This window comes from Haliotis rufescens, unplaced genomic scaffold, assembly GCF_023055435.1.
Source record: "Haliotis rufescens isolate VD_foot unplaced genomic scaffold, xgHalRufe1.0.p SCAF_17, whole genome shotgun sequence".
NCBI lineage: Eukaryota > Metazoa > Mollusca > Gastropoda > Lepetellida > Haliotidae > Haliotis > Haliotis rufescens.
The window spans coordinates 1,621,255-1,633,866 of NW_025963857.1; the positions used below are offsets into that span (position 1 = coordinate 1,621,255).

A 12,612-nucleotide genomic window follows, 5' to 3' on the forward strand; every position below is an offset into this window, starting at 1 on the left:
AACCTCAACATCTGAAGGATAATCCTTGTTCTTGTTCACAATCAATGATGATAGTCTCTGAATGATTACAATACCGGGCTGTTCATGCAAGGAAAACACTGATGATTATAGAAACGGACATTGTTGGAGTAAAGCCTGAGAGTTGTAGCCCTTTCTACTGAATTACTGTAAGGTCTTATTCCTGGAACAATCCCCCCTTCACGGGGACGCATGGTTTTGTTGTGGACCTGTTTTCGATCGGGGAAAGTATTCTTCCAGTACAGCTACTTCACGATTGTTTCTCATTCCTGATGGAGAACTGTTATTTACCACCGAACGTTGTATTGTCCGCATGAATGGCTCCGAGTTGAGCTGTGACACCACAGAACTGACTCAACCCTGATTGTGGGATAGTACACAGCCTTTACAGGTGGACTCAAGGCTTCCTCTACTAATTTCTCCCCTCTTAAAACCAGGGCAATTATCGAGGCTATTGATAGGGAGCAACACACCTGGGCAGCTACACTGCTCATACATCACTACGAGCCTTTAAGAAATTGTTTCCAATTTTTTTTATTTTTTGTTGTCCGTAAATTGTCCACCCCCCTCTGAGCTTAGCTTGCGACCATGTGCCCTGGTCGGGAGTAGTTCGAAATGAAAACCTTGGTAGTCAACTGCCACTTAGACTAAGGGAACCCTTTCCGATGTGTTTGTCGACCACTGAAACAGGATTGTTTAAGAATTGAAACACTTAATGCAAAGACCCCCTCCCATTCTTTCAAATTTTCCGAGTGATCACGGCAATTTAGATAAATGAATCGCTAAACAAAACATCCCAAACTCACACTATCGAAGCCACCGTATGAAAATTTCATTAGAAATTGTTAGTAATCAGGACAGTCTGGCTGAAGCCTTTGTCAGAAATTAGCACTTATTAAATGACAAAACACACAGCATGATTACAATCAAGAAGAAACTGTCAGAAATGTCCATTCTTTGAAAACTTTCCTTGCCAGATTTGACCAGCCCTCTTGGTCGGCAATCAGCCCCCTCCCGACCCCCTTGACATAACGTCACAGGGGGTGAGTCAGCTCCACTATGATGACAAGGCACCATTAAGCCAACGATTGTAATGACCATGTAGAGGTACAAGAAAATCACAGTGTTTTAAGTCATTAATCAAAACACGGCTATGCTTTCCAGCTATCAGCCAGCTATACGCAGGTGCTGCCATTTTACTCACATTTCTCTAACAATCTCATCCCCATTAATTTTAAACACTCATTTTCTTTGCAATTTATTGGTAATTGTTTACACAAAAGGGTAACAATATCTCATTTCTTTGACAAAAAAAAACCCACAAAAACTTTTGTTTTAAGATAACTATTTTCTCATTTCATTATCTAGCTGTCAAAAAAAGTTCCCACATCCATTTTTGACATGTAAAATTATTTTCTCATACAAACTTTTCCAAATTACAAATCTCAACAATGCGCTACTGCACGCCAAGACCTCTCCCACAATATAAAGTCCGCTCCGAGCCAGCCCACCCCTGTATGTTATTTCAAAAACGGTGTTTTCCCGTCCCTATTAATCCCTGGCAGTCTCCAGTGTATTAATCTTTTGCCCTAACACGTGCCTCAATTCCACGAACCCAGTAGGAAGACCAACGGCTAGATACGGTCGAGGGGTAGCGATAATTGGGGAAAGCGTGGCCAACCGTGGGCCATGGGTAGAGCTGGCACAAAGAGTGTGCGCGGCCAAGCACAGGGTCAAGGGGTCATATTCAACACTCACGAGGAACGGGGAGGGATGGGTGGATGGATGGACGACTGGACGACTGGATGGAATAATCAAAAGATGATGACTACATGGTAATATACTATATGATGCAGGTATATTATTATGACTCTGGTTGAGGTATTGTCCCGGCAAGTCATCTCATAATGTCCAATGTTTTGTATGTGTAGAAGGTATTAGGAATAAGTATGTATAGATGAGATTCTTGTATAACCAAATTTGATGAAGTCATAGTAATTTCATGCATGATCAAATTCAACATTTTAATCAATTTAGTTAAAAATTTGTTTGATAGGCATAACAAAGTAGACACAATTTATAGATAACAACTTCAATATACTATTATAGCAAAATTTTGGTACAGATTTAGTTTTGGGACTTAATTTAGTTTTATTCCAAAGTATACTACTGGTAAGAAAGGGAACAGAAAAATACTCCACTTTTGATAGAGACACACAGCCATGTCCAATATATTTAAATGTACACTTGACATATTAGGGGAATCAGTTGCGTGTATCATGGAAAGACAACATGTCCCTACCAAAAGTGGCGTTGCATAAATCAGGATGATTGTGGATGTGGCAATGAATGAAAGACATTCTAACCACAGAACAAGACAATCAAAGTAGCCAAAACAGTGTGATGTGTCTCACGGTTGATGATGTTGTTTATTAGGCTCCATCTGGTAAGCTTATCCATGTTGGCAGCCAAGTTAAATATTGGGAACCACCAAGCTGAAGTCAATACTGATTACATAACTGTGGAGTCTGGACAAATACCATATTGACTCAGATAGCCTAGTTAAAAATAGCTACATGGAAACACCTGGCTTTCTGTAAATGACTTTTGAAAGATTGCAGCTGATTGTGAGAAAACATGCTACCCTGGGGTTAGAAGTAGAATCTAAAATTCCATGCCTCCATACAGATACCTCTGTTGATGTGCACATGAAGGGGAACAAGCATGACATATGTACTGTTTAAGCCTAGTGGGGTGTAACACCATACTTCCACTTAGTCTGCCACTTTAGCCACTAATGTGAAGCATGTTAAAATGTCAGTTGGTCTAGTAATCTCAGGTAATAATAGCAAACAGATTTCCACTAAATCTACTGTAAATGATGCCTAGATAGTTTTTGGATAGTAATAAGAATAATACTATTTGTAATAATATGCCCATTTATAATGCACCTAATGGACCTACATTATTATTACCCCGGTCATATGATCAGTGTGCACTTGATTTTCATGCTCAACTCCCTGGGGAGTATACAACCAAATCTGCCCGTGGGTGCAAGAAGGTTAACAGTCACATTATCATCTCATCCTACCGGGTACCCATTGAAGGCTTTTGGCTGCACTAAATCAGGAGAGCCTAATCTGACCTAGGTCAAGGACTTTTACCACTATAGAGACATCCACCAGCACGGTGTTGTCAAGCCAAGAACAGCAATCAGGACAAATTCAAACACAGGACAAACAGACTCTGGTTAGTTTGACAAAGTCTAAAGCTATATTTTATCTCAATGACGCATGTAAGTTAATCAAAGTTGCAAAGTTGGCTGATCAAAAGATGATAACACACACGCACACGCACACGCACACGCACACGCACGCACACATGCAGGCACACGCACCACACACACACACAAGATATTTTTATGTTATTAATTGATGACTGGGAAAAAGATTACCTACAATTCTAAAAATACCTTGTTGACTCTATTTGGGTATATGTAGCTAAAGTGTCTTATCAACAGTCCCAAAGCGATCTTCTGAAGTTGAAAATAGTCACAGTAAATCTGTGATTGAAACTCACTGCAATTGAAGGGCAAGCTTATTACCTACGTCTTCTCTACATGGTGAACCAGTATTGTATTGCCATACGCCAGACATATAAACGACATATATACTACTCAAAAGAAGTTAAAGAACACTCGATTCTTTCATATCACCATAGTTACTTTGTCATCCCATGCTTCAAACATGTCAAAATAGAGTCAAATGCCATGACAGATTAACTATAGGAGCATGAAAGAATCAGGTGTTCTTTAACTTCTTTAGGGTAGAATATATTCCACCAGTCAGATATCATTATGATGTTATCAAAATACATATTCTGTGTCCCACTAAACAGAGGTCTTAATCTACTCCAATTTTGTAGCATGTGTATCCTTAGGGGTCTTTTTGAAAGTTGTTGAAAGATGTTAGAAAAGTAAGTTTATATACTTTCAATTTTGATCCCCCATTCTCAAAAACCATGTTCCAAAAGTGGTATGCTTCACGAGTCAAATAATATGATTAAAATTATGAAACCTTTCAATATTAAACTTCAGACATGAACATAATAATATAACAATCCTGACAGTTTTATGAAAACTGAAGCATGTTTATGTAAATTGAGATCTAGAAATTGATGAGGCTTTCAAATTTAAACCCCAGCCTTGTATCCCAACAAAAGATTAAACCTGTCCTCCCCATGATGAAATGAAGAATCTGACTTGCATGACACATACATGTATATGAAGAAAGTGTTTCAAGTGAGAAGCAACCACTACCGTAGAAACAAGTTGGTAAGAAACTAAAGGAAATATTTATACATTTCAAACTCATAAAATACAAGTACTACACACAACATGAAGACATGATCCCTGAGAGAATTAAATTGTGAAGAGGATGAATATGAGAGAGAGAATGAAAGAGACATTGAGATGAACAAGAAGCAATGAGGATGCATCAGTGGTCTACCATGGATGATGACTATGTGCACAAAACAGGACACAAGATTAATCCAAACAAAAAGTGCGATTCGAAGAACCTCTTACTTTGTACGTATCCGATAATCTTTCTCGGACCTCTGTGTTCTGTGGCGAGGGAATCCGTTCTGCGACGAGGGTGTTTGATAATAGTCCCCAGTCTCAAGTCTAACGAGCATTTGTCTCTCCTGCTGAGCAAAACAGGGAACAATCAGAAATGCTCCAATTCTTTGGATTTTTGGTTTATATTTTAACAAAGTCTTTTGGTCTTGTAATCATTTCTTGGTGACAAAATATGTTCAAAATGCTAGGTAGACCATTGATGCATAGATTTTAATAAGTTTTTAAATATTGAAAGTTGAAGATAGAAAGGCAACTACATTTTCTAAAGAGTTTGAAATGCAAACTTACCGTGAAATGTTAAGAAGAATTTCAACTTCTCTACCAATTGTTGGTTACAATGAAAAAGCAGATTTTTGCAAACCTACTTGACTGAAGATGGGAGAACCAAATTCTGTTAAATTTTAAAAGACATTCCCCAAAACAAATCCACTGGAGGACTTTATAAACATTTTATAACCACTCCTACTAAGACAAACATTAGAAAATCTCCAATAGAAAACATTGGAAGCAGTTCCCTTAGAAGACCTCTATGTCCCAAATGAAAGTGCATTATGTCAACATGTTCCGATCTCTATTTACTTAATGCACAAAACTGTGCAAATAAGATTATACAAGTTTGTCAAGACATCATATAAAGGTCACTTCAAATACATAATCTTTAAGAGAAAAACAACAAACTGGCAAGAAAGTTTCTTTGTTGTAAAATTAAATTGTGTGATATTTCTAAACATTCCAAAGATGTCTCTGTAACCTAGAGTTGGTGGCAGGGATCGTCCTGTGTCCCACCACACAACAAACATAGCAAAAGAGCAAGTGCTCTACCCCAACTGAAATAAAATATCCCATTCCTTGACATCTTCCTCAACACTAATCCACCCTACCACTGCCCATCCCTTCCAGACTAACACATCACCACCAGGGGAACAACATAATCCCAGCCCAGCACTCCTTCCCAACCCCCCTTCCCTACCCCCTCACCAGCCCTCCTCAAATCTACCCACTTTTCTGGATTGGGTAGAAACAAAGAAAGATCCACAATGACACAACCAACAACCAAGAAAGTATAAACACCCCACAGCTTGCCCCCTAACAAAACACACAGCCACACATCTAACAAAAGTCTTCTTTTGAACACCTGTCTTTCCATGGCTAATACATTCTTTAACATAAAAGCATCCAAATGTCCCCTTTTAAGGAAAACAAAGAGGTTTTAACATAAGCATTTATCAAACCAGCTGTATGTGGGATAAGGAATTCAACTTTCAGCCTTGCTGTTAAAAAATTCCCTCCAGAAAAGCTGTGAAAGTTATGCTATGGAGTGAGTCCCTATGTAGTTATGTGAGGCTAATTGAATCAATGGATGATAGTCTAGGGGGAGGTAACTCTAAGTTACTGTTAGAAGTTATTGATTTTTTTAACAAGCTGAGAGTCAGGAGAAGCTTGTTGCTTCTGAGTCCCTGGTGACAGTGTGAGAGGTTACATAAGGTGAAGGCACTTCACAGGATCTCAAAGTATTCACAGTCATGCAAAAGAAAAAGGCTAGCTACAAATAAACAAAACAAAGCCATCATACAACATACTTGTTTTAATTATAAACAGAAGTGTGTAACAAGTGCAGGATTTGTCCTAATACAGTCTCTATAACCAGGTTTAAAACCTGTTGAAAGCTTCTATATATATACAAGGTAAGGCTAAGGATAAACTGTTCAATCTTTAACAGTGAACAACCAATATATCTCTCAAAGATAACTAGATCACAAGTTTGTTCATTAACACTTTTTCAGTCCAAACTTTCAAATTCTGATACTGCTTTGACTAGACACAATTCCCTGAACAGCACATGTTCATAAATAAATTTCTGAAGCAAGGGGTGGTTTGATCTAACAGAGTAATCTGTGACTGGTAAACTTTCATAAAATGTTAACGTGGGTAAAAAAACCATGAAATACCTTTACTTGCTGTTTTTATGAGCAAAATCAATAAAAGAATGCACAAACAACAGCTATTTGATGAAAGAAAACAAAAAATACAAATAAACAAGCTTTGCCATGCAATACAATCAGATACAACTTAGTTGCATAAGCTGGTGGCACATGCACCGACACATAGACTGGCATACAAACACAATATCACATACAGAAAATAAACAAAAACCCATAATACAACACAATCTAAAACAATAAGAAGCTGGATGGGCCAAGGGGACATCAAACTTTGTGGCAAGTTTCATGAAGATCAGATGTACTAAGACAACGAACATACAGGCTTTTGCTTGCCACCATGAAGACTTGTCCAATCTTTCATAAGTGACAAAATGGCTTTGTTGAGGGAAAATTAGTTTTTTTTCCCTCTTAATTAAAACAAGGAGGCAATGGATGTATGGTGGACAATAAAGACGACAAGCCATGCCTGCATGTCCCCTATGACTTGTCACTAGGTTTGGTTAAGTCTGCAGCGTCAAGTAGACCCACACCTCCTTAACCATTATCTGATAGGACGGAGGCAATGGCCGATACACCCTAAATTCCTTCACACCCCACAGTTAAGACAGTGCCACTGGCTAGCGAGTGAAAACGTCAATACCTCTCAGACCCTACTACAGGTCATCACTGATGTGGTGAGGACCTGTTGGCCTGATTGTGGACCTGCACCTCACATGGTTGGGTCTGGGCTGGGTTTTAAAGGGACAGGGAGTGTTTCACCTCTCTCAGAACTTAGGCTATCACAACAGAGCATGTTTGTTTGTGGAGCGGCCACAGTCAGGAGTTTTGTCGTGAGGGTGACTTTTGGTTTCCCACTTCAGATATACAGAGTAAAGCCTCAACTACCTCTGCCTCCGACTCTGCCTGCCTCTCTTGGTCTTGGCGGTACTGCCTTTGCCGCTCCTCAAACTCCCGCAACCGTCGATTGTATTGGTCGATTTGCTCTCTCAGTATTGCGTCTTCAACCTGCAAATGAAGCGGAGATCTCGTCACCTGCATGCAGTCAACAGGACAATACAATCATGTGTGTGCATTCTCAAATCTCATCAAGGGTTTATTAGTCATTTTGGGCAATTTGTGTCAGATTCTGGTAAGGGTTTGTCAGGTGATCACTGGAGAGGCAGCTGTCATCAAAGCCACACTCCCAGAGCAAGGGGTCAACTGTGTATGGGACTCTTGTCAACACATCCTAACAGTAGCTCCACAGCCAATCTACAAACCCATGTCTACACAGATTTCCTTTTTCCCTGGAAACTGCGCCATCACCTGCACGACTGTATGTAATTAAACAAATCTGGAATTGGCAAATTATGAGCAAAGTTGGTTGTGTGATTAAGTGAGGTTAAGACAGCTGAAAGTGGGGTAGTGTCTCCACAATGCCAAGCTGAGGGGTGGCAACGAAGAATAGACCAAAAATGAGAAAAAATATTATCAGCTGCCTTGCTTAGAGAACTAACAAAGCCAGTTTTAATTGGTCGAGGTAGCATAATGAGTGTGCAGGCCCCAAAGCTTGGCTGCATATGGTTCCTAGAGGAACATTTGCCCAAACAGATTATAAGGACTCTATCCATAAAGGTGGGAAACTTGTGGACAGCTGAGCTACACCAAGCTTCCACACTCAGCTATTGATTTTTTTCTTTGTCTTTTTGTTCCCATTGTCTGGGAAAAGTTTAATTTTCTTGTTTTGGCAGCCCCAAGTTATGAATTTTATGAGCAGTGTTTGGTAAGACAGCCATCTGACTGCCATGGGTAGCAGGCATGTGCAAGCCCTGCCGACAAGTAAGAGGCATCTGCAAGACTTGCACTTTTTCCTCTCCTAGTCTTTGTCTCCATTGTCTTTGACAGTTAGCTGCCTAGGGGTGGCAGATGGGCAGAGAGTGAGGGTCAAAATGCACAAGTAATTGAGTAAGAAGAAGGGGAGAAGGGCCCCTGCACTTCCCAGTAATACATTGAACACTAGCATAGGGCTTGCCAGCCACCCCGACCAATCTTTTCCCTCTTAGAGCTACTGTGACACCCTCTTAACGCAACATATGGCTTAATTAAAAGTTTCTATGTGAAGAGAAGGAAGGGAGGGGCAGTGGGATGGGAGGGGGGCCTGATTTGGCCAACCTGTCTTTCCCCAACCCCCTAACCCCCTTCCCTCTCTCAACCCATCTGTTTTTGGCCCAGACAACAACAATCCCTATGCAATCATTGGGAACATTGGTATGATGACCCCCTATTTGAGAAGGCTGTTTCCCATGACTCCCCCCCCCCCCCTACATTGTCACCCCTAATTGTGGCTTTGGGCTGGCACTATGGGATCACATATTGGTCTAATAAACCCATCACTCTCCCTCATCCACAATATTGCACTTTTTGCAAGAAAATTGAAAAGTATTGACTCAAATTTCACAGATTTCCTGGCCAATTTGTGGCAAAACAAATTATACATGTTTTGACAGAATTCCAAGCCATAAATGTGCCTGAGTCCTAATTTGGCTGGCAGAAGTCCTACTATGAATACAATCACCACACATGGATAGAAGACTTACCCTTTTATTAAACCCTGAATTTCAAATTATTCTAATGGGACCAAAATTCTTGTGAAATTCACTAAAGGTCACATGTGAAAGCACCCTGGTTTAGCTTATGGTGGAACATAATGTCTCATAAAGCCTGACATTAAAATTCTTTGTGCAATTTAAATTTTACAAGCCATATGTCAGTGGTTTTGGAATGGTGATAGCTGTCAAGTCTGCAGTTAGGCTACTCAGACCTGCAGACAGACACTCTAATACTTTATGGCTTTCCTGGCAGACAGTCTTTAATAAAAAACAGACTTTTCTCACTTTGGGAACAAATGTACCATAATTATCCAAGAGCGCCAACCTGCAATTTTATTGCTTTTGTACCAAATTACACCCAAAGATTACTTGAAATGGCTCTTTGACAGTCTCTGTAAGTTGCTCATAGAACTTGGTACAAAGTTAATTGAACCATATTTAGAACCAAAATGTCTTAAGAGATCTCAGTGATGATTAAGTAGGATCTTGGAAAGGACTAACACTTGATTCTTTGTTTAAAACGAAAAATACTTCAAATGTGCTTCAAATAATTAATCATCTGTCATTTTTTGGAAACTGACATTGTTTTCTCATTATGTCCTTAATTTACCTAATCTAGGCCCACAATGACCTGATTGAATGTTTCTGGTGATATCTGAAACTTGGTACACATGGCACCAACTCAATCAGCCTCTTACTTCCACTGTATTTGAATCTGGTGAATGGTTCAAATTATAAGTGACTTTTCTATCTTCAAAAGCTGAAGAGTTCCAATTTCTGGCCACCATCTTGGCTTCTTGACACCCTGCTACAGATACTGTTGGGACATATGCCAGACACCAATGGAGCCATTGACTTCATATTGGCATTCAAGTAGGGTTTACTGGCCAAATATCATGTGGATCCTTACCCTTTTTTTCTAGTCACGTATTAGTAATTAGTCATTTTATCAGTTTATTGGTGAAAAGCTCAACGTAGCAATCTTATCAGCTGTGATCCAATTTCCACTTAAATATTCCTCCAATTTATCCATAATAGGGCCCCTAATTGCTAAGTTATTGAGTTTCAGGATCACTGATACAGTGTAACATTCTATTTAATTAAAAAGACCAGGAATATGGACGAAAATACTAACACAAATACATATTTTTATGTATATTCTCATTATAACTATTTATAATAAGAAACATTATCACTTTGGACTGCATACAGCAGGATTTAATTCATATTTAAACATGTTTCACATAATAACTAGCATCTCAAGCATTAACCTGTCTGTTTATTTATTGTTTTATGGAAATTTGGGGTAAATGTTGCAACACCTATGAAATCTACTAAACACTCTGAATATATTGAACCAGTTAATTTTGAAAAAGCCAAATATGAATGCAAAATATATTTTCACACATCAGGCTGTCTTATGTATGAATGAAAGAATACCAGAATAATGTAAAAGGTGCAATAAGTCTAAATGTACCTCCGCTCTGTCGTCGTCAAACTCTAAACACCCAATTCCATCAAGTCGTTGAAGGTCGATCCATCCTCGCCACACCACACACACACCGTTCATGATAAACTGGGACTTCAAATGCACCTGAAACATCATATATCACACATTATGAAAACATTCTTAAAAATTATAAAACGAGCATGTTCCTTCCTACACAGCCATGAGACCTTGGCATCTGGTGCAACATTCAGATATTAAAGTCTGACATAAAAAGTATGCAATATTGAGGTGTAAACGTGCCATTATAATTTCAGATTTATGTATAAAGTCCATATTAGTAATTAGTTCTGAGAATTTCATTAGGATTTTTTCATCAAAAGTTATACAAGCCGAACTGCAGATTTTCAAACTGCGTCCTTCATGTTCCTTTCTTCTTTTTAACAAACAACATTTTTTACGGCACAACATCATATAATCATCTTCCTTTGTCATCAAGTCCATGTTGAACTTTATCATAATCATGCACTATTAGGCAGAAAACAAAATTAAACCTTTCAGCATTTCAATGAAAATTAGAAACAAGCGTTCCACAATTAAAGAACAGTTATCCCCATAATGTTATCAGGAGCAGACTTGTCTTTCAAACATTTCATTCTGTGCCACCTCATGCTCTGAGACACTAATTAAATCAGTTGAAAACAAAATGCTGAAGAATTAGATAGGACTTGGTGGCATGTGGGACGGACGCTCTCGGTAGTCGCGACCAAGATCAACATCGCAAATGTTTCCACCTCCACGCTAACCAACCACGCGTCTAGGGAATTCTGGGAGAAGACCACGACTTTACAAAGCCACCAAGTCCCCACAAAGCAATTTTTGGGTCCATCTGGGATTTTCTCAATTTTTAGTTAAACCACAATTTCTGATCATTGTCCCCTATCTAATCTGCATAGGACAATACCAGTGTGTTGAAGTCACCGCGTCACCAAGATTGGAGTATGTGGTAAGGGGTGTGTGCGATCTTGCCGCTTGCGAGATGTCATGGTTTCATCAGCGAGATGACTTCTTTCTTGTGTGTAACCACAAGAATCGGAGGCCAATACACCACAAATCTTTCCCCTTCTGAGATTGCATATGGAAATTGAGTTTGTTCTGGAGAATCAAAGTCTGTCATATCATGACGTCATTTCCAGACTCTATTCCTCAACATGTACTGAATGGTTTCGAAGCCATTTGTCGCAACTTCTTATAGTAACTTTCATACTTTACAGTTTGACAAACATTACTTTTTAAAAGGACTTCCCAAAGTTGTTAAAGAACAAAACAACAAAAATTATACAATATCCCTATTAGAAAGATGCTATTATTACGCTGTCATCGAGAAAACGTTTTATCTAACTTGAAAAAAAAAAAATGAATCAAAAGTATGATACAACAATACAGTACTGATCTTTGAACTATATAGGTGCTTTCAAGGGTATGATAGTATACATGTATACTATCAAAGGGTCAAAGATTCTTCTCAATATCAATACCATTTTCAACGTACCGCTTACCTAGTTCTCAACAAATGACATTGGGGGGGAAGTTGAGTTAGCTATTGTATAAAGTTCTAAAACTTTTTTTTAAACACTAAAAGTGATTATTGGCACTTCAAATTCCCCTTCAAACACTAAAAAAACAGATTTGTGTTAGTGAACTCGACTAATTACAACCCCTGATTTCCTTGAGTGTATTACGTTGTTGCCCCAGTATTTGTAGTTAATGTTACAGATTGCAATATAAACAAACAGTTGTTGTCATGTGGCTGTAGTTGTAGTGTATGAACACATCCCATGACAGATAGGTGACATTGTTCAGAACCTTATCTAATTCACTCATAGATTGTACTCTGTGGTGATGTCACAACAACATCACCGCTGACACAGATAGTAGCAGCACACACAAGGGTCGATGGGTGATAGGTTTTATCAA

At 38.9% G+C, this 12,612-nt stretch overlaps 1 protein-coding gene across 4 annotated transcripts in view; it reads right to left on the reverse strand.

Annotated features, from left to right (window-relative positions):
• Window positions 1-12,612, reverse strand: part of LOC124150751 (core-binding factor subunit beta-like) — a 56,421-nt gene that overhangs the window by 25,831 nt on the left and 17,978 nt on the right. For 2 of the 4 annotated variants that reach the window (XR_007221706.1, XM_046522824.2), the window contains exons 4-6: window positions 10,666-10,782; window positions 7,486-7,605; window positions 4,604-4,725 (exon numbers count right to left, since the gene is read on the reverse strand). Coding sequence is in view for 3 of the 4 variants with exons in the window: in XM_046522824.2 (XP_046378780.1) it covers window positions 4,604-4,725; window positions 7,486-7,605; window positions 10,666-10,782 (359 nt within the window). In the remaining variant the exon portion in view is untranslated. The remainder of the gene's footprint in view (window positions 1-4,603; window positions 4,726-7,485; window positions 7,606-10,665; window positions 10,783-12,612) is intronic. The other 2 variants (XM_046522905.2, XM_046522997.2) reach the window with 2 other exon arrangements.